At 37.7% G+C, this 24,210-nt stretch overlaps 1 protein-coding gene across 3 annotated transcripts in view; it reads right to left on the reverse strand.

Moving 5' to 3' along the window:
* XRCC4 (X-ray repair cross complementing 4) overlaps positions 1-24,210 on the reverse strand; it is a 192,905-nt gene that overhangs the window by 112,556 nt on the left and 56,139 nt on the right. For all 3 annotated transcript variants that reach the window (XM_084801152.1, XM_084801151.1, XM_084801153.1), the window contains exons 4-6: positions 14,295-14,461; positions 8,787-8,939; positions 7,618-7,709 (exon numbers count right to left, since the gene is read on the reverse strand). In XM_084801152.1, the coding sequence (XP_084657278.1) occupies positions 7,618-7,709; positions 8,787-8,939; positions 14,295-14,461 (412 nt within the window). The remainder of the gene's footprint in view (positions 1-7,617; positions 7,710-8,786; positions 8,940-14,294; positions 14,462-24,210) is intronic.

Here is a 24,210-nt window from a genome sequence, read left to right on the forward strand (position 1 = left end):
TTTTGAAAAAATGCTAGGATCCCATCAGACCCAAATGTCTTTGTAAAAATATTTCAAGTTGCTAACTGCATCCTTTAACGACTGATGTACTTTAGACTGTTATCATGCTGGTAAAATATGGAATATTTGCTCTCCATTCTATGGCAATTTTCTCCTGTCATTGCTGTTTGTTGTATCTCTGTTAAAATTATTATGTAGTCTTCAGTCAAAGATGCCATGGCGACAAGGAGAGTTTATATACATAGTGTTTACATTGATCCATATATTTCATGCTTTCATGATATAATTTTATCTTATAATTCCTTTTATGATTTGTGATTATTTCACTTCAGCCTGAAGGACTTCTCTTAGTGTTTCTGATAAGGCAGGCTGCCAATGACTGTCCTCTTCTATAAATATTATTAAAATTTAAACTAGTATACACTAGTGTCAAATATAGTAATAGCAATTTCAAAGGCTGTGCTGTAGTGGATCCTCCTCCTCCCCTCACCCCTCCCTGCCTACTCTTGCATGCTCTTTGGCTTCCTTTCTGCTGTTCTGTCCTGTTTCTTCTGTGCTGTCCCACCCCACCCCTGCTTCCCTCTCTTGTGCTCTTCTTTAGTATTAGGTTACATACACACACTGGAATTTCCCTCAGCAATAAAAAGATGCTTGATTCAGAGCGGTGAAGACCATGTGTTTGCTCTCACATGTGGATCCCAGAGTGTGCTGTACATATGTATGTACATAAGTACATATGTACATAAGTGATTGTAAGTGTGGGTTTAGCTTGAGAAACTGAAAGTAAAAGCAGTTTTATTTTTTCTTTATTTAGAAAGGCACTACAGGTTTACATTTTTTCTCACTTTCAGAAGATGTGAAGTCCTTCCTTTTTCTTCTGTACAGTGCTTCAAAGCTCACAGCGCTGGAGGTCCTGTCTAGGTAGCAGTGTTAGGGTGGGCCATGGCAATCGGTGGCAATCTCCTTCTCTCTGCCCAAGGCTTTCAGGCTGACTGTGTGTCTCAGTTTGCATGTCTGGGCATTACTCCACTTAGGGTTTAGGTTTGTGGATACTACTATTTTTGAAAAAAAAACTTTAAATATCTTGGCTATTATGTCTTCATGACAGCATTTGTATAGCTCTCATGTTTTTCTCTTCATAACTTTATATGCACTTTTATTAGCACTTTGAGCTTATCCTAAAGGCCTCCTAGATTTGCTTCCTTTTCTTTGGTATGTTTTGGTTTTGTTTTCATTGATTACACACTCTATTAATCAGCCTTCAAGTCCACTGATGCTCTATTCTACCATCTTGAGTCACCTGTTAAGCATCTCTCATGGACCTGCCATTTTAACTATTGTATGCTGCACCTCCAGAATTCCTATTTTGTACTTGTTAAATAATACCTCTATCTCCTTGTTTAGAATCTTTTCCTGTCAATGTACTATCATGCTCATTCATAATTCTTTAAGCATGTTTTCTTAAAATATTTCAATTCTGCTTTGAAGGTTTTTTTCTACTGTATTCAACATCTGGGGAAATCTGAACATTTCTACTGACTCTTTCCTCATTCTCCCCAACTCGATATGGATCATGGTTTCCTGTCTCCTTACATGTCTGGTTTTGTTGAAAACTCACTTATTCACCACTGCCAAGACCGTTACTTGTAGCAAGCAATGCCACCAGATGTGAATCTCAACCTCTTGGAAGATCAATTGAGCCTTTTCTGGTCGCATGCAAATTAGTTGCCAATCCTTGTGGTCTGCCAGGTCCCATGAGAATCTCCACACTAAGTTCACAAAGGGGGCACGCAGGAAGAATGGCAGTCCTGGATGAACATGTTACAGATGGCTGGTCCTAGCCACATTTCATTAGCTTTGCAACTATAAGAGGCACTTGTGTTCCTGCTTGCCCATCAGGCTCTGAAATCTGTGTGTGTTTGTTCATTTGTCTCATCAGTTTTAGGATTCATTGTTGCTCTGAAAGGAAAAGAGATGCCAGACGTTTTTACTACCTGTACTCAGAGACACTTAAAACACAATTTCTTTGTTTCTTCAGGAACACACACACAAAACTAAAAATGGTTATCTAGGAAGTCATATACCTATAACACAAGGTTATAGCTAAGGCTCAGGAAACAGCATGGAAGGAGAGGCAGAAACCCTGTGAGAGCCAAAGGACGAGCACATCTGCTAGGAGAATGTATTGCCAACCATGACATGGAAGCTGCAGCCACGAGATCAAAACAATGTGGCTGCCTAAATAGTAACACCAGTTCCCATGCAATGATGACAGGGAGATCTTCCAGGGGGTGGGGAGAATGATTCTCTAGCCTCTAGAAGAAGAGCTGGAGACAATGAAGGCTAACAGCGGGAGAACTAGTCTCCTCCCCAACAGGAGGTAAGCCCTTAATAGACAATAACAAATGTTCATCCCTAGAAAAAAATATAGGCAACAATAAATAACCTCACCAGATTATATTTATATAGTCACCTATATGTATAATATCATACTATGAACCAACATACCTACCTGTATAACAACAGTAATTTTTTTAAAAAAAAAAGAATGCATAAATTTGGCTGAGGAGTATGTAGAAATGATGTAAATACAGGGGACTTACATGAAATTAAAAGAAAAATTTTAAAATAACCTAAAGAAATTACCAAGCAGCGCAGGAATGTCAACAGAAACATGTACATCTAAATTCTCTCCACAAGTTAACATATCATAAAATCTTATTTCTTCTGTCTCATGATGAAGACAGTCTTGAGAGCAAACAACTATACACAGGATCTCCCTGTGAACTAAATATTCTCAATATTCTCCTGTCAATGGCTAACTTTTCATTATTAGGAAATTCCAAGTGTTCTATATTTCAACTATCTGCTACAAAAGTAGCTAACTTATTGTTTTGGAGAAACACTTTAAAGATTCTTTTATGTGTCCAAGGGTAACATCTTGATTCTTCCTAGGACTTCATTTTCTCTGGAAAAATAATTGACATAAACTAGAGGATCTATAATTAAAGGAAGTCTGGGTTTCTGATGAATATAATGTTGTTCCACGCAATAATACTTACATGTAAAACCCTAGTATTGCGAAGAAATAACCCAAACTGTGTTTTCAGCATGGCAATAGGCTTTGATAAATTAAGCTTCTCATTTAGAATTCATAAATAAATACATCTTTGCTGAGGATGCTGGATAACACTAAGAGCATACGTGTGGCTCTAACGTTAAGGTTCTGAGTAATCTCTTTGGCAGTACATGTTGCTCTCCCCGTGTGAGTACAAATTCACTGTTCAAAGCAACAAGCCCTTTGATACTTAGAAATTGTAGGTTCTGTTCTATTTTTTAAAGCAACTGTATCAGCATTCATCAACTGTTTGGCATGGCCATTCATTTATTTTCAAAAAGGCTATTTTATAACCACACTTCCTTCCAGGAAGCCTAGCAACTAAGTAGAAACCAAATGACTGACAGTAATTACACAGGGACCTTCTTGTTGGTTAAGAAGCAGGATTAATTAAACTAATGTGCTAAATCTTGAGCAAATAATGATGCAGAGAAATGGACAGAAAGATTCTTTATTTGTCTTTTTATCTGTGCTGTTTTAATCTTCACTGAAAGAAAGGCAAGGCATAGTAGAGAAGTATTTTTGTATTTAATCTTTTAGAAGGCTAATTTGAATATTCTGCAATGGTAACAAGTAATGGCAATTTCTACTAACAAAATGGTGATTATTCAAACGCATTAATTATTTATTAAAGCTAACTATTCTTACATGTAATTCCTTACATCATGGCAAATTAGGAGTATTTAAACATATGACTAAAATGTTTCATAAGAAAAAAGAAATCTCCGTCAAATAAATCTAGCCTTCTACTAAATACTTGCTTGTGTTTTAAACCATACTAAGACATAAAATGCTTTGAATGAGTTAAAATTCTTATATTCACAAAAAGTTTAACACATTTGCATATATAGCTTTATTGTTACAGTGCTAAAAGAGTTATGAAATAATACTTAAAGAGTTCATATGAAAAACTGATTGTTGCATTGTATCTGATACTTGGGTACTTGTAACTTTCTATTGCTTTGTGAGGTTCTGTAATTCATGAAACTGAACTAAAGTATTTCCCCAATTTGGATACGAAAACAGTTTCCTGTAAAGAAGAGCATTTCATAGTTTTTATAATAACTCCAAGTTCAAGGTGAAACATAAACAAACAATAACAACCACTTTAAATCAGGTGTAATGAAGAATACCTAGAAAATTCTTGAAGTCTTTGAGACATTAAAATCAGTTAGGGGCTCAGGAGAGGACTCAGCAGTTGGGAGCACTGGCTACTCTTTCAGAGGACCTCTTTCAGTTCCCAGCACCCATATGGCAGCTCACAGCTGTCTGTGATTTGACACCATCACACAGACATCCCTGCAGGCAAAATATCCAATGAACATAAAATAAAAATAAATTTAAAAAATCAGTTAGACGGGAATGAAGGTGGCCCAGTTCTCTTTGTAATCCAAGCCTTTGCTATAGTAAATTTAGCGATTTTAGCTCTTGGAATCTTAATCTGAAACAAAACAAAAATTCTACCAACCATGGGGAAACAGCATGCAGTCATAATTTTAGAAATGAAGTCATTATTGTTATTTTAAGCTATCTCAAAATTCTTGACATCAAGCTATTGGGAAAATGAACCTTGCTACAGAAAAAAATATAAATTGTATCCCATTTGAGATACAATCTCTTTAGCCAATAAATTGTTCCCAAGAGCTTTAGAATCTGTTTCTTTTATGCAATGCTGGGAACTCAACTCCAGGCCTTAGACACACTAGATGCTCTACCACTGAGTTCTCTCTTCAGGTCCTCAAGCTCTTCACGCTGTATAAGGAGAATACAGCCTGTGAGACAGGTCTACTCAGCAGGAGTTAGTTCAAAATAGCCCTAATGACAGGAAAAAAATTTAAACTTTCTATAATAAAAGCAAGTAAATTAATTTTTTATTCATAAAACTATTACATACATGCATATGTTTCACACTACAATATCCAGATTCTACTTTTGGATAAATGTATAAAAGTAAACAGACCTTACAGGTGTTGTGGCACAGAGCTTTAATTCCAGCACTACAGAGACAGAGGCAGGAGGATTTCTGTGAGTTTGAGGTCAGCCTGGTCTACATAGAGTGTAGGAAGATAGCTAGACCTACAAAGAGATACTACGTCTCACTGATAAAGAAACAACAACAAAAAACTATTAAATAGATCTTTCTCAGAATAAATATGGCTGAGCCAGTGAACAATCCTCACCTCAGTTAACCTCGGTCAGTACAAAGAACCAGGGGAACGGTATGAACAACTCGTGAGGACTATGGGAATTTTAATAGCTAGTAACAACAGTCACCCAAAAAAAATTATGACCAAATTACACAATCAAACACCTTCAGAAATGGTTTTGAAAGACAGAGCAATCTTGGGATCCCCACTTACCCCTTACCCCTTTGGTTTGTTATGTGGAAGGTAGGCATTCCTGAAACAGTAATATTACAACAAAGCCACAAGTTTGTTTATATATATATATATATATATATATATATATATCAGGGAATTGAGATGCCGGTTCAGACTCAAGATCACAGTCACAGTACACACAGCATAGACCTGTGTAGAGATGACAGCAGCAGGCCCTGTGGACTTAGCTGTATTACAGACTGTAAAACACCTCCTTGCAGAGGGCAGTGACCTACCAAGGAACATCCTCTTATCTAACATGCAATGCTTCCTCTCAGGGCTGTGGAATCAAGTCTGTGGAATCAAAATCAGAGTTTTCGATCTGGGGTTCCTTTTTATTAAGACCAAATAATTAAAAATAAAAAGAACCATAAGTTCATATGTCAAATAAGAGTTGAGTGAGACTTACATTAATGGCATATAAACCAAGGGAAAAATCGGAAATAAACTAAGAGAGGAGAGAAATTTTGCCAAATTTAAAACAGTACAATTATAAAAATCAAGCTTCACTAAAAATAGGTTTAACACACAAAGGTCTCAATCTCCATTACACACACGTAGTGACGTACTCTCATCAATAATGTTCATCTTCTATATGAGCTGGTGAGATATGCTATTTAGATTTTGCAACAAAGTCAAAGTGGGCAGCGGTCATTACAAATTCTGAAAAGTTTAAAATGGAAAGAATGCAGATTTTTTTTCTTTCTTTGCATTTTAACGACTATTAAAATACTTTTAGGGACAAATGTAGCAGGTTGTATTTATATATCTGTGCCTACATATGAACCCATATAGTGGGCAGATCGACGCGGCAGTAACTGGGGGAAACGCCTACTGTCTGAGAGTGAGGAGTAGCGTGGGACAGGTTAGAGGGACAGACTTGGCAAGGGGGAGAGAGGGGAAAGGGAAGGGGAAATGTGAAATAACTGCATTTTAATGAAAAAAATATAAAAATTGTTAAAATAGGGAAACCGTGATGCAAGAACGTCCTCTAAGTTAAAAAAAAAATTCGTGTTGAAAAGTGCATTTGTATGATTGTGTGACCTAAAGAGACTGCTGTTTATCACGTGACCAGCTTCATACACCTCCCTCAGTCTCACCACTACCCTTCGCTACTGCTGTAGGGGTTTGCTCATTCGTTCTCCCTACTTGCTTTCATTGGAGAACTTCCAGTGTCCTGATAAACCAGCCCGCATTTGTCCCTTCGCTCCCATCACTACTGAAACGTATTTTTATTTCTAACTAAAATACTAAAATAGAACCCACAACGTTCTTCTTTCCTTCCATTTCTACCTCCTGCTGTTATTCTGTCTCCTTTTCTTTTGAAATGTAAGCTTCTCTATGGCAGTGATCTTGTCTCTGATTCCCTTAATTCCTGTTCTCCCTTAGCGAACCCATTTCATTGAAATGTTATATTGAGGTTCCCATAACTAGTCAAGGGTGGAGAATAACGTGTCCTTCAATTACTCGGTCACATATGGAATACACACATCACACAAGAAAACAACAAAAAAGCACAAGAAACACACACATACACACACACACACACACACACACACACACACACACAAACACATACAAAAACAAATGAAAACCATAAAACCACAAAATCTGAAACCATAGTTTCATACAAGCAAAAGACCAATAAGATAAAAAAAAAAAAGGCCTGGAAAATTCCCAACCAGACAGCTTTTATCTCTGTCCCTTCTTACTCCACAGCAAGCTTTTTTCCTGAAGAATAAAAGAAGATGTCAACCTCACTCTGCTCTACCCAGAGCCCCAGCTCATGAGACCTCAGAGACGGAAGACAACCAGTTCTGAGCTGGTGAAATTTACCAGGAAGATGTATCTGCCTTCTTGCTCATGCATTCTCATTCAACAATGAACATATATCCCTAGCAAACACATTATACTTGTTTGCTTCCCTTGCTGTTGCAAACTGCCACAGCCTATGGTAAATATTAAGTTTAATGTAATATTTTGAAAGGCTTAAGCTAAAATGTTTTGGTCAATTTTATTAAAAAAACTTTTTTTATCCAAGTTTTCACTTTGGTTTCTTATTAAAATAGTAAGCGCAAGTGACACATTAAAAGGGATGAGTAAGTATGAGCCTCTCACCGGCAGCCATCTCAGAGGCTCCACTTTCTTCATCGGTACTCCCATCATAAATTGCATCTTGGGCAGTTGTTTTTTCAGAACATATAGTTTTCCTGGAAAAGGAGAAAGGCAGAACTGAAAATCACCAGTTCACCTTGGCTAACTAACTTGTCAGTAAACAAATACAGAAAAACATCCTGAAAAAAAAAAAAAAAAAAAAAAAAAAGCTCTGATAAGACAGACACAGAGCGAATCACTGAAAAACTAAGTCCCTTAAAAGAAAGAGGTTTTATTTTAGTTAGTAAATTGAATGGTGTTTAATGTTCACTATTATTAATTATTGAATTTGTTTATTACATTTTATTCTTCTATCAAAACACTGCATATCTGAGGGCCAGTGCTCAGCATTATGAAGGTTAGAAAGCAGTTCTGCATTTCACTAAATTGTCCCCAAAATGTGGCATACAGAGCTTATATCAATGTTCAGTTCCATATATAAGTAGCTCTCAGTGCCAGACCAGGAAAGGCTTAGGAAAGGCTAAAATGAAATGTTACCTTCTTTATACTATGTTATTGAAAACCTATGCTTCATTTCATATTCAAGACAACAGAGTCTAACCTCTATGAGTTAATAATGACTAAAAACACTTGCATTTATCCAAACCTATCCTAGTACATTGTAATCTATGACTTCCCCCCTTAGGAATCACATATATATATATGCAGTTCCAGAAAGGAAAAGAACTTGACAATGACAAGATAAAATAATGTACTTTTGTCAGTGAACATAAATGCCTCCATGGAATTTAACATTCACTGGCTGGACCTAAAGTTAACATTACTTAGGTGTTAACTTTACAGATGTGCAAGTAGCTTGCAGCCTTGAAGGAGGCAAAAGGTTTGGTAAAATGATAAATTTCTTAGTTTATAATGTCTAAGAATTAAATATATTAGCTAAAGCCCATGCCAGTTTTATACGTTATGACTGAATGCTGTACTTTAAATGAGACCATGAGACGAGATGAAGAAACTGTGTGGGAACTGTACTGGTGCAATAAAAAACAAAAACAAAAAACAAAAACAAAAACAAAATCCATATACTGAAAGTTGACAGCTAACACTGCAACAGTCTGTAAGGACAGTCTGCTTGGATGTGCCCCTCTGTATTCTAAGAGCAGGACGGATGCTACCTTTCAGCTTCGCCACCTTCTTCCAGCTGCTGGACTTCACTTAGCAACTTATGCAAGCTTCGGATCTTTGTTTTCTTCTCGTTTAGCACCAAGATAAATCTCTGATACAGATCGGCCTCCAAGGCCTCTTTGGCAGTCACACATTTCTCAAATCTAAAAAGTTAAACGAGTAAACAAATTGTAAGGCATGCCAGTTTTATATATTTTATATTATTCAATCTCATTCTTATGACTTCGAGAAAAAAAGTCTGGAGGTAAAAATAACTAAGGTCATATTTTCAAAGACTTAAGCATTTTAAAGAGAGAGTTGAATGCTTAATATGTCCCATAATCCACCTATCTAAAAATACAGAGAATTTATTCTAGGATTAAAAAGGAACATCTAACAATGCAATTCTGGAACCAATTAGTGCACATTCTTTCAGCAGAGAGGCTGTCACTCCATGAGACCACAGAACATGTGTGTTCTACCAACTACTTTATGCTCAGTGCCTAGCAGAGATGTTCACTATGCATTCATGCCATCAATGCCTAAAGTCAGTTCACAGGCCCAGTGTTCTCCACTGCTGATATATTACACATCTCAGAGAGTACCATCCTTTTCACCACTCCATTCCACAGCTCATCTGAGCCTCTCTTCCAAGGTGCCAGGCAGGCAGGCACTAGACTGATTCAATGTGGCACACCCTGTGAAGTCCTCCTCCTTCGAGATGCCCTTTCTCCTCATAGCCCTTCCAAGCGTATATGACTGCTCCTAAAGCTAGGAGACTAATCCAAGCTCTTCAGCAACACTGTGTCCCTGCTAGGGCTGAGGGCTTTCTAAGGAGCATGAGGTGGCAACTGTATCCCTTCAGCCACTTTACACTGCCCAAGGGGCTTGCTGGGCTTATTTTGCCCAAGGGAATACAAGATCCCCCCCAATGGTCTGTGGTACCTCTTAGGATTTTCTGCTTCCTTTCAGTCTTTCCAATTTCAAGATACTACCAATATCCCTGATTTCTTTTATGTGGGTATAAATTATTGTATCTATAAATCTAGATTCAAACTGTCAGATGAACATTCTCTTATTTTCATGTAATATTTTCTTTTTTTTTTTTTTTTTTTTTTTTTTTGGTTTTTTGAGACAGGGTTTCTCTGTGTAGCCTTGGTTGTCCTGGACTCACTTTGTAGACCAGGCTGGCCTCGAACTCACAGCGATCCGCCTGCCTCTGCCTCCCGAGTGCTGGGATTAAAGGCGTGCGCCACCACGCCCGGCTCATGTAATATTTTCTAATGTAATACCATAAAAATTTAAATATGTGTAGGATATATATATATATATATATATATATACACATATATATATATATACTTAAACTACCTCAGTATATTATAATAAAACACTTTAAATACATACAAATATGTATAACAATAAATTTCCAGGATATCACAATTTCTCACAGAAAAACACACAATTTAAAAATCTACTACATTTAATTCCATACTTAATTCTCATATAAAACATCCCTGAAGTCCTTGAGTGAAAGATTATGCATATATATTAACTATCAAAAAGCATCAAGTTCATTCCTACAATGTTAATGAAAACTACCATTTGTATAACACATCAAATCTTAAAAATACATAAAACTGAAATTTCATATAAGTTAATAAAATTAGGAGTAGCCTGAATAACCATACCACACTTAAACTGTGAAAGATGACATCATTCATTACAAGGAAGAGTTATCCACCATGTGGTATAACCTTCTGTGCCTTTATGCCTTTATTGCAATAAACTGCTCATCACACAGGATAACACTTCCCAGAAAAACTGAGCTCTGTGGCACAGAGTATTAATATAACTAGTCTTAGAATAAAAGTTTACTCTCAGTTATTACTTTTTCAACAGACTCAGAGGATATTACCCATTTATCTAGTATTTAGATAAATACTAGCATAGCATGTGACCTACATTATCTTTAAAGCCAATTTTCTATAGCATTACAATCTTGCTATGCCTCACATATTACTTGTCTCCTGAGAAACTTCTCTCTTAAAAACTTGGTGAGATTTAATAGGTAAGACCATTGATCAAGGAGACACATAAAAATCACTGCTAATCTAGTGACAATAAAACAATCCCATAGACCACTGAAGGGGACTGCAAATAGTCCAAAAATCTTCTCCGAGGCCAGGCTCAAACTAGATGATACCATACATAGTATCAAGGAGGAAAGGCTTAATGATCTTTGTCCTCTCAAAATTGACAGGGATATAAATCAATAATGCTAAAATTCATCATGAATTAGGGACTTAGGAAGTTAGACTACAGTACACAGTAATTTTTATAGTGACAAATAGATAAATAAATAGATGTAAAAGAGGACCAATGCTTTAAAGTATTTCTACATAGCAAACAATCTAAAACTAGAATGCCAAAAAACAAGGAAATTTCACACAAAAATAATATTCCAAATAAAATAACAGATTGACCAACCAGAATAAAGGCACATGCATATAAGCATATGGTACAGAAGCAATATAGTGATCATTATATGAACAGTGAATTCTGGTCCAAACTATACCAGGTCAAGGTTGAATAACACAAGAAAATCCTAATGGCATCGAATGGCTGAGGGAGGCTGAGAAGAACTGGAGAAGGGGCTGATAGCAGAGACTGAAAAGGCCCCAGGCCAGAAAGAGGAAGGCCACAGCTGCCCCTTACGCGCTCTGAAGGCAAGTCTTTCTGTAACTGTTCCTGAACAATCTAACGGGCTACCATGGAGACATATAGATATCCCCTGAGGTCTTTAAAAAAATCAGACTGAATTCATCTGGAGATAATGGGATTCTACCTGGAAGGCACAAAAACAAAGAGAAGGGCTCTCACGGCCTGCTACCCCAGCCAACTCAGCTTGCTGAAGTCTGCTTCCTCTTGTGGGTTTAATAACTATAGCTCAGAATGAAGCCAGAGAATTTCTAAACTGAGGTCTGGCTGCAAACAAAAGACCTATTCAGTAGCACAGAACTTGAGACTTATTGTTTGAAATTAAGTAGGAAATCCAATAAATAAATACATCTAATAACCTCAGGATTCATATACGAGTTTCTAATGTTTTCCTTTTGTTTGTTCAAAGTATAAAAAAAACCAATACTATAATGAAACTTGCTCAAAGGGAGCAAAGAACACAATTATTGAGCAATAATTAAACAGCAATAGCAAGAAGATGCTAAGCACTAAAATTCACAATTCCTTTTAATCCCACAATCCCTTACTCCTCTTTCAAGCCTTATTTATTTCTATCATCCTAAAGGGAAAGATTTATATTCCGTTCTGATCACACACTGACATATATTTCAGTTCAAATATATATACACAACTGAAGATATAATGTATTACTGTTTGATTTCTATTTTAAATGTAAATATATTTTGTAAACAATGGGTAGTAATGTGTTGGTAGTAAACTTATCTCCTGAAACAGAGCCTAAACATTTTAGCCATTAATAAGTATACAATTACCTACTGTAGTTTCTGAAGAATTTTCTATTGCTTTGTGTGGACTCCTCTTTTTAACTGCATTTCCCTTTTATCTGCAGTGTTTGGACCCAGTGGTATGTGAAGACATTATTTGGTAGTAAGTGTACACCATCACAATCATAGGCTATGTGAATAAATGGACTGTGACAGGAACTCCCAACAGAGCTCAGTTTCTGCAGACTCTCCTTTCGCAGCCCCCAGCTCCTGAACTCAGTACAAGAGTTCTATTCGAAAGCAAGTCAGAGTCAATACTCCTGCCAAAGGGAAGCCAGTGTGCTGAAGGCTCTGCTTGCTTTCTGAGCTGGTAAGAAGAGAGCACTGAGGAGCTCCTGCTGTGCCAAGACCACAGTGTGCTGAAGGGTCCTCAAATTGGTAATTTTGACTCCTCAAAAGGAAGGAAAGCAAATCTGCAAAATAGATAAATTCACCAATCTCATATCAGGTATACAAACAAGAGCCTCGATTTCTCCAAAAAGGATTCCTTCCTCCTGCTTTGCAGGGTCACGCCAATGGCAACACACTGTGAGTCAACACAGAAGACATCTGCTGCAGTAGTGACATCAGGAGAGGTAGCTGGAGCAATCATAAAAGACAGGTGACAGGAAACGCCCAGACGCTGGCAGGCAAATCCCTTTCTGGATAGTTCAGACAGCGAATGAAGCACCTGTATGCCGCAGAGTATGCATGGCTCATCACACAGGCTGCTGTCTGCATGGCAAGGGAGTGGAGCTAAATGCTGACGAGACAATACTTCTCTCCGTCACTGGCAGACGTATTAAAGCAATTGGTTCAAGTACAAAGGATCCACTCTGCATTTTTGTGGGAAACTTTTAGCAAGTTTCCTCCTATCAGACCGAGGCTATTTTAAAATTTAAATATAAAAATACAGTGGCTTATCACACCTATGGTTTATCTCCTTTAATTTTATTTATTTCCTATATAAAATTGAAAAATAGAATCAGACTATAGATATCATCCCAAACAATGAAATAATAGTTTGCTCTAAAAAGTCACATGTACCTTTAAATGAGAAGCATGTTCTTATTCTTTTACTTTAAAAGAGAAATTTTAAAAATTACTATATATAACAATTTGTAACATCATTATGTATACAACATGTAATTACTCCAAGCACTGTTAAACACACACACACACACACACACACACACACACACACACAATCACACTTGGCTCTATGGGCATATAAGTGCTCATGCTACAGTTCAAACAACTTTTGTGTAACAGAATAGTGCAAAGTATATAGTAGATGAGAGCATATTATGATTCCATAAGAAAGTAATAGTTAAAAAGAAATATGTCATACCTATTCACCATTAAAAAAACAAGAGGCAAATCCAGGAAAATGAAAGACTTTTCAATGTCTTATTCAGTAGCCACCATTACTTCATCTTTTAAAAATGACTGTAGCGTGAATTTTCAGTCAGGAAAAATGGCTCTGTTGAAGCCAAAACACGCATCATTTGAACTAGTTATTATTCACTGATTCCAAACGCAAAGTCGACCACGCTTATTTACTTTTCACATCTCCTTTTGTTAATTATTAGTCCTATGAATTAAGCTAAAGTCATCATTTCTGTATAGACATCACTAGTCTTTGCAAGTGCTGGGGACTACGCTGGACAATGAGTATGCTAAACACACATTCTCTCACCAGGCAACACAGTCAAACTTTATATCTTATTAAAAACATAATGATGGGCTGTGACACTCAGTCCCCAGCCCCTTCTTACTCTCCTGCTGGTTGACTCAACCAAACAAGAGAGCTGAAAGGGTTAATGCTCTCCTAGGATGCAAAGCAGACACCACTGAGGCTGTGGAGTAAAAGTGAGTAAAGAAGTAGTAGGGAGGAATTTTACAAGATGCCTGTTCTGCATATGTTGTAACTCTATATATCACCCATTAGCTTATGTCTCCAGGAATGAGAGAGCTCAGGGCCTTTCTTATGCAAGCACACGGTGTACGTACCGGCCTTGAACATCCGTCCAGTCTCTCAGGAGTCTTTCATTTTCTCTCTGCAGATGCTCGTTTTTGGCCTCTTTTTCTGCAATGCTGTCCAGGCAGTAACAAATGAGTTCTCTAATGACTTCGGTTGGCTTTGTAACTTTGTGTAGGTTGAAGGAACCAAGTCTGAACTAAAAGAGGGGGGGGGGAGACAGAGGGGGAACATGGTCAGACTGGGAGTAGTTTTAACGGTCCAGTTTTCAACACACTTTTTTCTGAGGGGAAAAATGTATGTAACTGAAACTGTACTTACCACATACTAACACAGCTTGGTCACAGCCTAGTTTTCTATTGCATTTATCAAAGGAATCAATAAATAGCCTAAAAATATTGTCTCTTGTCTCCTATCAGAAAAGAAAGCAATACGCCTGCTCTTAGGTATGGCACACCACGTGTTTACAAAAGTATAAGTCACTCTGCTCAGAGTAAGAAACATTACACATGAGGACATTTAACTAATGTACTATTAAAATAAATGGATATATCTGGACTACAATTATTGGAATAGTGCACATATAAGCTACTAGTGAAGAAATAGCTAGTATTGGTAATAGTTAAACGTGAAATAGTTAAATATCCAATTGGTAATAGTTAAAAGAGAACTAGAGTTTTGAGAAACTGATAATCTCGGAAAACTACAAAGTAGTTTTTATGTAAAGACTATGATTTCCTAACAGTAATACTAAATGACAACTTGAATTCTTTTACAAAAGGTAAGAATTGTGAAATAACTTTAAGAGGAAACTTCAGAATGAAGTGCTACATCGCATGTGTTAGCTGTGGAACTCAGATGAACACAATGCTAGTTATCTATGTATTCAAATAACTTACGTTATCTCTACCGCAAAGCCATTTGTTATGGTTTATTTTGAATCCATGCTTCTAGATCAGTACTTTCTAGTATATGTATTTAATAAAAATATTTCCAAAATGTATCCCTTCTCAAGTTGAGAATTCTGAGATAAAAACATACGATGTAACTTATAATAATAATAAAAAAAAATCAAGACCCACATAGAAGTCATTAGCAGTAAAATCCAAAGTCTAAACCGTATGTGGCAACTTACTAGTAACCCCTGTCGCTCCCTGTAGTGTAATAGCACCTGGAGCTGTTAACAGGAAAGGTGACCTCTGTGGGTAACTGTGCCCAGATGGGACATAGGGGTAGAAGATAGTTCAGCATCTGAAGACTATGAGCAAGACCGTAAAACATGACTTGTGTGTGTTGAGAACATCCACTTGTGATCATTTCAAATATAAAGAAACATCAATGTTGTGATGGTTGGTGGCTTTTACCGCCAACATGACACTATCCAGAGGGACCTGGGGAAAAGGTTCTCAAGGACTGTCTAGATAAGACTGGACAGAAGGTGTGTCCAAGGGAAACCGTGACTAAGTTACTGAGGTGAGACGGTCACCCACTGAGGTGGTTTCGAGCAGGGACTCACGGGTGGCAAAAGACAGAATAGAGAGGCCAGTGCAGCGAGTATGTACACCTTGGTTTCTGTGCTGACTGTGGGTAGTGGCCATCCAGTCCCTCAGGGCCTGTCGCTGTGGCTTTTCACTGCAATAGACTGTAACCCGGGGCTACGAAGCGAAATAAACCCATTTTCCTACAAGTCCCTTCATCATGGCAATAGAAAATGAAAGTAAAACCAATATTTATAGTTTCTGAGATTGCAAAGACATTTTAGGGGATTAAGTATTACTTTTCTAACCACAAAATATATACATATATATTAATATTTTTAAACTTAAAGTATTCATAATATTAACTTAATTCTTTGTTTTCTCTCATCTTTTACTAGCTCTAAAAAAAAAAACTAAAAATTATCAGATAAACAAAAGAATTTCTTTTATTTCCATGGTATGCTCATTTGAAATGAACTCATTTGCTTGGATAAAACATTTAAGAGACATTTAAGAAAAATGTAGCTGGAAAGAGGAGAAATTCAGTTGGTCCAAATTATTTGATGTTGTGCCTAATTTAATTATTTATTTTGAACTCTTAATCATATGGTCAGGAGCATTTGAAAATTTTCATGTTATGAAAGATGAGTCCAGTAACAAAGATAATTATTTAAATAAGAAAAATTAAAGACATGAAGAATATTTAAACTGGAAGTAAATTTGAACATGTACACTTTGAAGCTTCTCTGAGTAAAAACACACAGTTTACAGTCATCTCTACAATACTACCTTTTGAGGTGATATAATCAAGAGAAAAACTAAGCTTATTTCAATTTTAAACAACAGATGACACTCTCAACCAAGCACATACTCAGAAAGGTACCTGGCATTGCCTTCATATTACAGTTGCCAATGTTCCGAGAAAGATGCAGTTTTAAAGAAGAAAACTTTTCCCCATGTGAAACTTTCAAGATACCAAGTGTATAGAAAATGTGCCCATAATTTAATCTTGAATAAAGCAATTTATAAAATGCTAATGCAGAGATGAAACAAAGTCCCACTCTATACATTCCATCTTAGAAGAAAAGGAAGAAAAGAACTGATTCTCAACTTCTGTCAAAACAGCACTCAAATACTAGAAATACGTTAAAATAATAGTGTAGTTTGCTCAAACTCGTCCCTCATTCCTGAGATCTCCCTAACACCCATCATGACTTCATTTTCTCTTTTAAAAATGAAACAACATCTTAACTATGTCTTTGATTTATTATAATGTTGATAATAAACTTAAGGTATCATTTCTCCCTCAGAGTACACAGGTTCTCGCTCTGGACCGCCTTCACTAGTTTAGAAAGGTATGAGCATGTTACCCTGACAACTAAACACACAGAAGACAAGTATCTGCACAGGAAATGCAAGGGCAGGATTTCCTTGACGCGCCCATGTGATCACTGTGGACTCCATATTGGGAAGGTCTGTGTTTCACCTGTGCACGGGGCTCAGCTCAGGGCAGGAGGAGCTCCTCTTCACCACCTTTGCTGCTGGGCACGCCTCTACATGATGCAGCACCAGCATCGGATCTCATTAGAGCCTCCTCTGGAGATTGAGATGAAAATATCCCCGTGCTCTACATGAAGCTAACCTCATAGTCCCTCCCACCCCCCACCCCAGCACAGGAAAACTGAGGACTGAATGCCATTTAAAAAGAGAGCTACTCTCAAGGTAGGCTTGTAGTGTTGCACTAATTTAAAACTTTAGCTGCTATAGCCCAAGGTGGCCAAAAACTTGTGCTCCTCCTGCCTGATGCCGCCTCTTCGGGTATATCATATAGGAATGTGCTGCCACACAGGAGCACTAACTCTCAGATGAGGCGACAGATTGTTGTGAGGAGGGCATAGCAGAAAACGGAAGTAGGGAGTGAGCAGGATGGAAGATCAAATCACATGGTCAAGGGCCAGGCTTTGGGCACGCCTTTGATCCCAGCACTGAGGAACCATAAGCAGAAAGCTGGACTAGGCTACATAGAGAGTTCCAGAGCAGCTAGGGACACATAGTGAGACCTAACCCCAGGAAAACAAAACACAGCAACAACAAAATAGGATGCTTACAAGTATGAAATTCCTAAGTAAAAAAAAAAAAAAAAGTAAAACTTTTGCTAGGCACTAAAGTGCATACCTGTACAACAACACCTATCCCTAGCCAAGAAGCCATTTATAATTGATGACTGCTAAGAAAGGGGACATCACTTTTTCCAATGCAGTGAAACTGGCAACACCAACCCCATGCCAAGGCAAAATCCATGCCCAGGAGGAGCTGGCGCACCAAAACAGATTCCAAGTTTTTTTGTGTGCTTTTTGTTGTGATTTCTTTTCTTTAGATTGAAAAAAAATACGAAGTAGCATGGGCAGAGAGATGGGGAAAATCTGGGGAAAGTTAGGGTAAGAGAAAGAATACAACCAAAATATGCCATATGAAAAATTCAAATAATTTAAAAACAAGAAACAAAACACACAATTTTTATTGTTGTTTTGCTACTGAGTTTTAATGAGACTATCTCACAAGCATTTTGTATTATTATGTTAGGGAAATACAAAATAAAAATCAAGTACAGTAACTACAAAAAAATAAAAATAAAATAAAATAAATTCTGATGGTTCCTTATGTAGACAAACATTTCCAAACTACTGATTATAAGATCACAAATAATTTACATTAAGACATTTCTAACAATGCTAAGGAAGAGCTCTGTTCATTACAATTTGATCTGAGTTCTCTAGCAAACAAATGTCTCCTACTTTCTGCCATTGAGCAATGATGCCACCATATCATAAACATAGGCAGTCATTAATCACTGATGAGACCAGGGCCTCAGGCCAGTCTAAATACTAGCAGTGTTTATTCTGACATGTCCTACTTCACCTAGAGACAAATGAAAACAAATGACTAGCTTGCAAGACACAGACATTTCAACAAACACTTTCCTTTTGACAAGGTTAAGGAAAAAATGGGGGGGGGGGCGTAATGGATGGTGACCTTGTATTTAACTGAATTTCCTTGCCAAAAATATCTTGTTAAAGGTTAGCCCTTAGGTGTCCCAGTTCATCTTAAGCTAAACTGGCCTGAATAGTTCTCCTTCTGTAATTATAATCTTTGAGAGTAAGTAAAAATAACAAGCAAACAAACAAACAAACAGCCAAACCCATTCCAAGTGCTCAGCAAAGAAAAAGAAATAGAAACTAAAAGACATTTAAAGAGGGTGACATCCAGGTTTATGTGGCTTTCGCCACAGGGACTAGTCCAGGCCACAGAGAGAATGCTAGACACCTCAAGTTGAAATAACTCTTCCTGATTGGAATGTACGTACACATAGTGACAGTCATTGCCACAGAAACAGGAAGGAATAGAAAGAGATGGAAACAGAGCAAAATTTCCTTAGGCAGAGCCGTAGGAAGGTGGTAGGCTTAAGTCGCTATGTCTGCATGGATGAGTGTATGGGAAATTTGAGGAATCCCAATACAACTGACAGTTCCCACAGAGGATTGAAAATTCACACAATGCAGATAGCCAAGGGAAACAAAACAGAGGACGTCGAATTTTATATACAGTTATGTGAAAATGAATGAGCTGATTGCTTCAAATTTTAATTTTAAATGTGTAATCCTAAGGCACAGTGAATTTGTATTAGAAAGGGGACACATATGAATATAATCACTAAATTTTAAAACACTTGGAACAAAAGGAGGATTCTAAAAATGCCCAAAGAAATAAAACAGGTTATGGATGAAGGATCAGAATATGATGACATGGTATTTCTGCTGCAGGGATGGAAAACAGAAAACAGAGAATTAATTTTTTCCAAACTGAACAAGACATATTCTGACAAGTAGCTATTTGACAATATGTTGAATCCTGCAAAGCAAGCTAACATACTTGTTTTAGTCTATTCAGGCTACAGTATCAAAAAAAAAAATCCTTCAAACCAGCTAGTTTATAAGCAAGAGAAATGTACTGCTCAGAATTCTAAGAAGTCGAAAAAGAAGAACTGCCTCACTGCCTCCTAAGGAATCCGTTTCTTACTTACTCCCAACGCCCTAAGGTCTCATCACTAACTGCTTTTTTAGCCTCCTGCTTCCTCTCCTCAACTGAATTTCTTTATCAAGCACCTTCAGTTTCTTGTACTGTTTTATGACAATAACTTTTAGTGATAGTACCAGTTAACAATTTATGCCTAGGCTTACAAGTTATTTAGGTGTCAGATAGTTTGATCTTTTTGTGTATTATTTTTAAAACCATAAAATAAAAATATATGAAGAATTGAACACTGTGCTTTTCCTTGTAGAAGTCAATATGGGAGCCGGGCGTGGTGGCGCACGCCTTTAATCCCAGCACTCGGGAGGCAGAGGCAGGTGGATCGCTTTGAGTTCGAGACCAGCCTGGTCTACAAAGCGGGTCCATGACAGCCAAGACTACACAGAGAAACCCTGTCTCGGAAAAAAAAAAGTCAATATGGGATCATTTCAGTTGGTTCTTGTTCCATATTCATTAAGAGAAATAAGTTGTATCTCCTGTTTCCTATGGAGTTCACTGTGTATAGGAGGACAGTGTGTGTTACGTCACCGTGGACTGTGTTGCTTAGTGCTCATTCGTAATTGATGTTCTGCATTCTACGCACTGGTATGGGACTGGCTTTCGCAATCTGCATTTTGCTGAAATCAATGTCACTTAGCTTCGGTTCTGGCAATTTGATGGCAAATTCCAACCACACCCTTAGCCAAAAGCTCAACAATGACTCCTTCCAGTTTTAATCAATCTAAGCACCAGGCTTCAGACTTCTCTAAATGAGGAAATGGGGTGCTGGGGAAATGGTAAAAATGTGCTGCGACCATCATCAGCCTCTCTTGGGATAAATGTCGCTGTTGCTGATAAGCCTCTTCTTTGCTTCAGACATTCCGAGCCTTCACCACTCTCCTTGCCCCTCTTCTACATTAGCAAAATGACCTCGCCTCCTCATTTGCAGATCATGCAAACATCTCAGATTTATGACACACATACTCCTATCTCCACTCTATTAATTAAAGACTAACATTATGACTTCCCTTTCCAACTTTTATTCTTAAATGAAACGCCACCACACAATCTAAGCTCCTCTATTTACATCTCATAAATCCCCTATGCCAGAGCTAAGTGGATAGTGTTAGACCAGCCTAGTTCTTACTGAGCCAATTAATGGTGATTTGAGTCTCATGTTCTCTACAAATAATGTATATAGAAAGACAATCTAGAGTTGTAGTGAGTTGCTACAGAGTTGGAGCCACAAAAAAACAAACAAACAAACAAACAAACAAAAACCACCTTTTACTCTATTTATTTTTATTATTATTATTTTACCAAAAGAACATGAGGCAGACCTAGTCTGGCTGCAAACAGACAATAAGTTGAATTTATGCTTAAAAACAGGATATAGTAAGCACGTAACCAATTTAAGTCCCATCACTCCTTAACCTCACTGGGTTCTTTGTTCCTTGTTCCTCCAATATATTCTGTGCCAATATTCTCTACCCCTAACATTTGTAAGGGAAGTTTCTACTCCTCTTCCCTATCCCCTCTATATTCTCCCTGAAATAGTCTCAGCAAAGCACATCAGGAACCGTTAATGCTCCAAGTCAGAAGAAAGGCCACAGTTTTTATTGTATGTGAGCCAACTTGGCGTCAGTGACACCGCTGGCCTGGTTTTTCTCCTATAGTGCTTCTTATCAGTGTGCTTTGCAGCCTCCTATTTTTGGATCAGTTGTTTAATGGCTGCTTGTATTCTTGTTCTCGGCTCATCTTGGTTCTCGCTATTCTCTCTCAGTGATCTTAAACACTCTCGAGGTTTTGCCTGCTGGCAGTATGGTGAGAACTGGAAAGTTTAGATCATGAGGTAACATCAATTTCCTCAGCTTTAGGCCCACATAGGAAGCATTCTACTAAGTGTCTCCATGTGTAAGCCCCAGAACGTCCACAAATGGATAGCTAAATCTATACTGACCATTCCTTCACAAGCCTGGCTCACCTCTAGCAACCAAAATCTCTTCCCAGCTAGTACCCCAAGTTAGTCTATAGCCTGATAATTGCTTCTGTTCTCTTTTACCCCGTCTTTTCAATTACAAATGCTTACCAATTCTATATCCTAAATACTTCAAGTCGGTCTGTTTCCCCCTATCTCAATGGCCTCTCTTAGGGCTAGTTCTAGTACATGACATTTGCAGGACTGTGACAGCCTTCCAGCTGCACTTCCTGACACTGTCAGTGCTTTGTTTTCATCTGCACTTGTACAAAGTTGTCTCTTACACTTCAAATCAGATTGTTAATCCCAATGTAAGAATCTAAAGCCTCTTTCCTGCCTAAAAGGCAAGGCTTTGATGGCAGTTGCCTGCTTATCAATCATGCTTGATCTCTTACTATAACCCACCTGCCAAGCACACAGTCCACTTTTCCAAACTATCTGCGGGCCTCAGCACCACCACATAGTCATAATTTTTCTCACCATCTGCACAGGATGGATCTGCTATTGAACATTTAATCACATGAGGACATTCTAATCCTTCCACAGTTATTTCCGTTCTGGGGTTTTAATGACTCTCAATATAGAAAAGCAACTGCTTTTCACAGGACTGTATAACCTGTGTTCATTACGTTGTTGATGCCCTTCATACTGTGAGACATGATTAATATCGTCTATGAGCCAAAAATCAACAAAGAAAGGCATGTAACAAAATCCTGATAATGTATTGCTTTGCAATAGAATTGAGAGCAGTGTAATAAAGTCTCCTTCCTCAGAGTAGTAAATACATAAAAACTAAGAATCATGCCTTTACAAACACTTCTGTTGTAGGCAGCACTGTTTCTCTTCTTTATTTCTGAACTCTACTTATATCACAGACACCATGTTTGTGTGTCACTGTGTTGGCACACATGCTGTGCAATAGCTAAACCCTCTCCAAAGGTACTTTCACACTTGGAGGACAATAAGAACATTTGCTCAACCATGTTCACAGCAGCCTTATTCATAATAGCCATAACATGGAAGCAAAACAAGTGTCCCTCAGTAGAAGAACGGATAAAGAAAATGTGGTACATTTACACTATGGAATACTACTCAGCTATTAAAAACAAGGAATTCCCGAAATTTGTGGACAAATGGATTGAACTAGAAGTGATCATAATGAGTGAGTTAATCCAGAAACAGAAAGAGTCAAATGGTATATACTCACTTATATCTGGACACTAGCCCAAGGGGCATGTCCTAAGAAAGTCTTCGCTTACGAGGAAAGTGGGACAGAGGGGAAGACTTCCTATTGGGATTCTAGGTGAGAGAAGCAAGGGAGAATGGGGAAATAGAAGGACCCAGAGGGTCCTAGAATCCTACAAGAAGAACATTATGACAGGCAAATCTGGGCCCAGGGGTCCTGCTCAAACTATGGCACCAGCCAAGGACAATACGTGCAACAAACTTCAAACCCCTACTCAGATCTAGCCAATGGACAGGACATTCTCCACCATTGAGTGGAGAGTGGGGACTGACTTTCACACTAACTCTGGTGCCCCATATTTGACCACGTCCCCTGGATGGGGAGGCCTGGTGGCACTCAAAGGAAGAATAGCAGGGTACTAAGAAGAGACTCGATACCCTATGAGCATATATAGGAGGAGGAAGTCCCCCTCAGTCACAGTCATAGGGGAGGGGAATAGGGGGAAATGGACAGGAGGGAAGAATGGGAGGCTACAAGTGATGAGATAACAATTGAGATGTAATATGAATAAATTATTAAAACATATTTTAAAAAAGAAGCAAACTGAAATAACTAAACACACAACTATGGCATGAGTAAAAAAAAAAAAATCAACTCACATATAAAGCAGAAAAACTTGCAGACCTAATAGTCAAATCCCAACTGCTGGTGCTTGGGTTTTGTTTGTTTGTTTTGTTTTGTTTTGTAAACTGTATTAGAAATAAGGTCTGGAATACCTCCCAGAAGTGCAGCTGATATTATTAAGTGCTTATCATATTTGTTATACCACGATCAAAATAAATACTATTGATCAGAGTTTGAACAAGGTTAGCTTTGAACTAGATTTTATTGCCATTTAATCTTGATATCAAGGATCACTTCGGAATATTTTATGTGCCTACTTTTCTCTTTAAAAATCATCTATAAAAAGGTGCATGTTTATAAACTAGACCAAGTAAGACTCCATATATACCTAAAGTACTAAAGTATCCATTGACAATGGGCTCCAAACAACCGTATCTTCTGTCTTGTGAAACTTCAGGAAAACTTCCACAGCCTCCATGCTGTATTTTAAATAAATCATCTTGCCTTTCTCCTCCTCCTCCTCCACCTCTTCCTCCTTCCTCTTATTATATGAAATAATTTATTAACAGAAGATAATCTGAGAACTCCTGTTCATAGACAGCAAACACAGCAAC

This window comes from Acomys minous (genome assembly GCF_964271855.1).
Source record: "Acomys minous genome assembly, chromosome: 11".
NCBI classification, from domain to species: Eukaryota; Metazoa; Chordata; class Mammalia; order Rodentia; family Muridae; genus Acomys; species Acomys minous.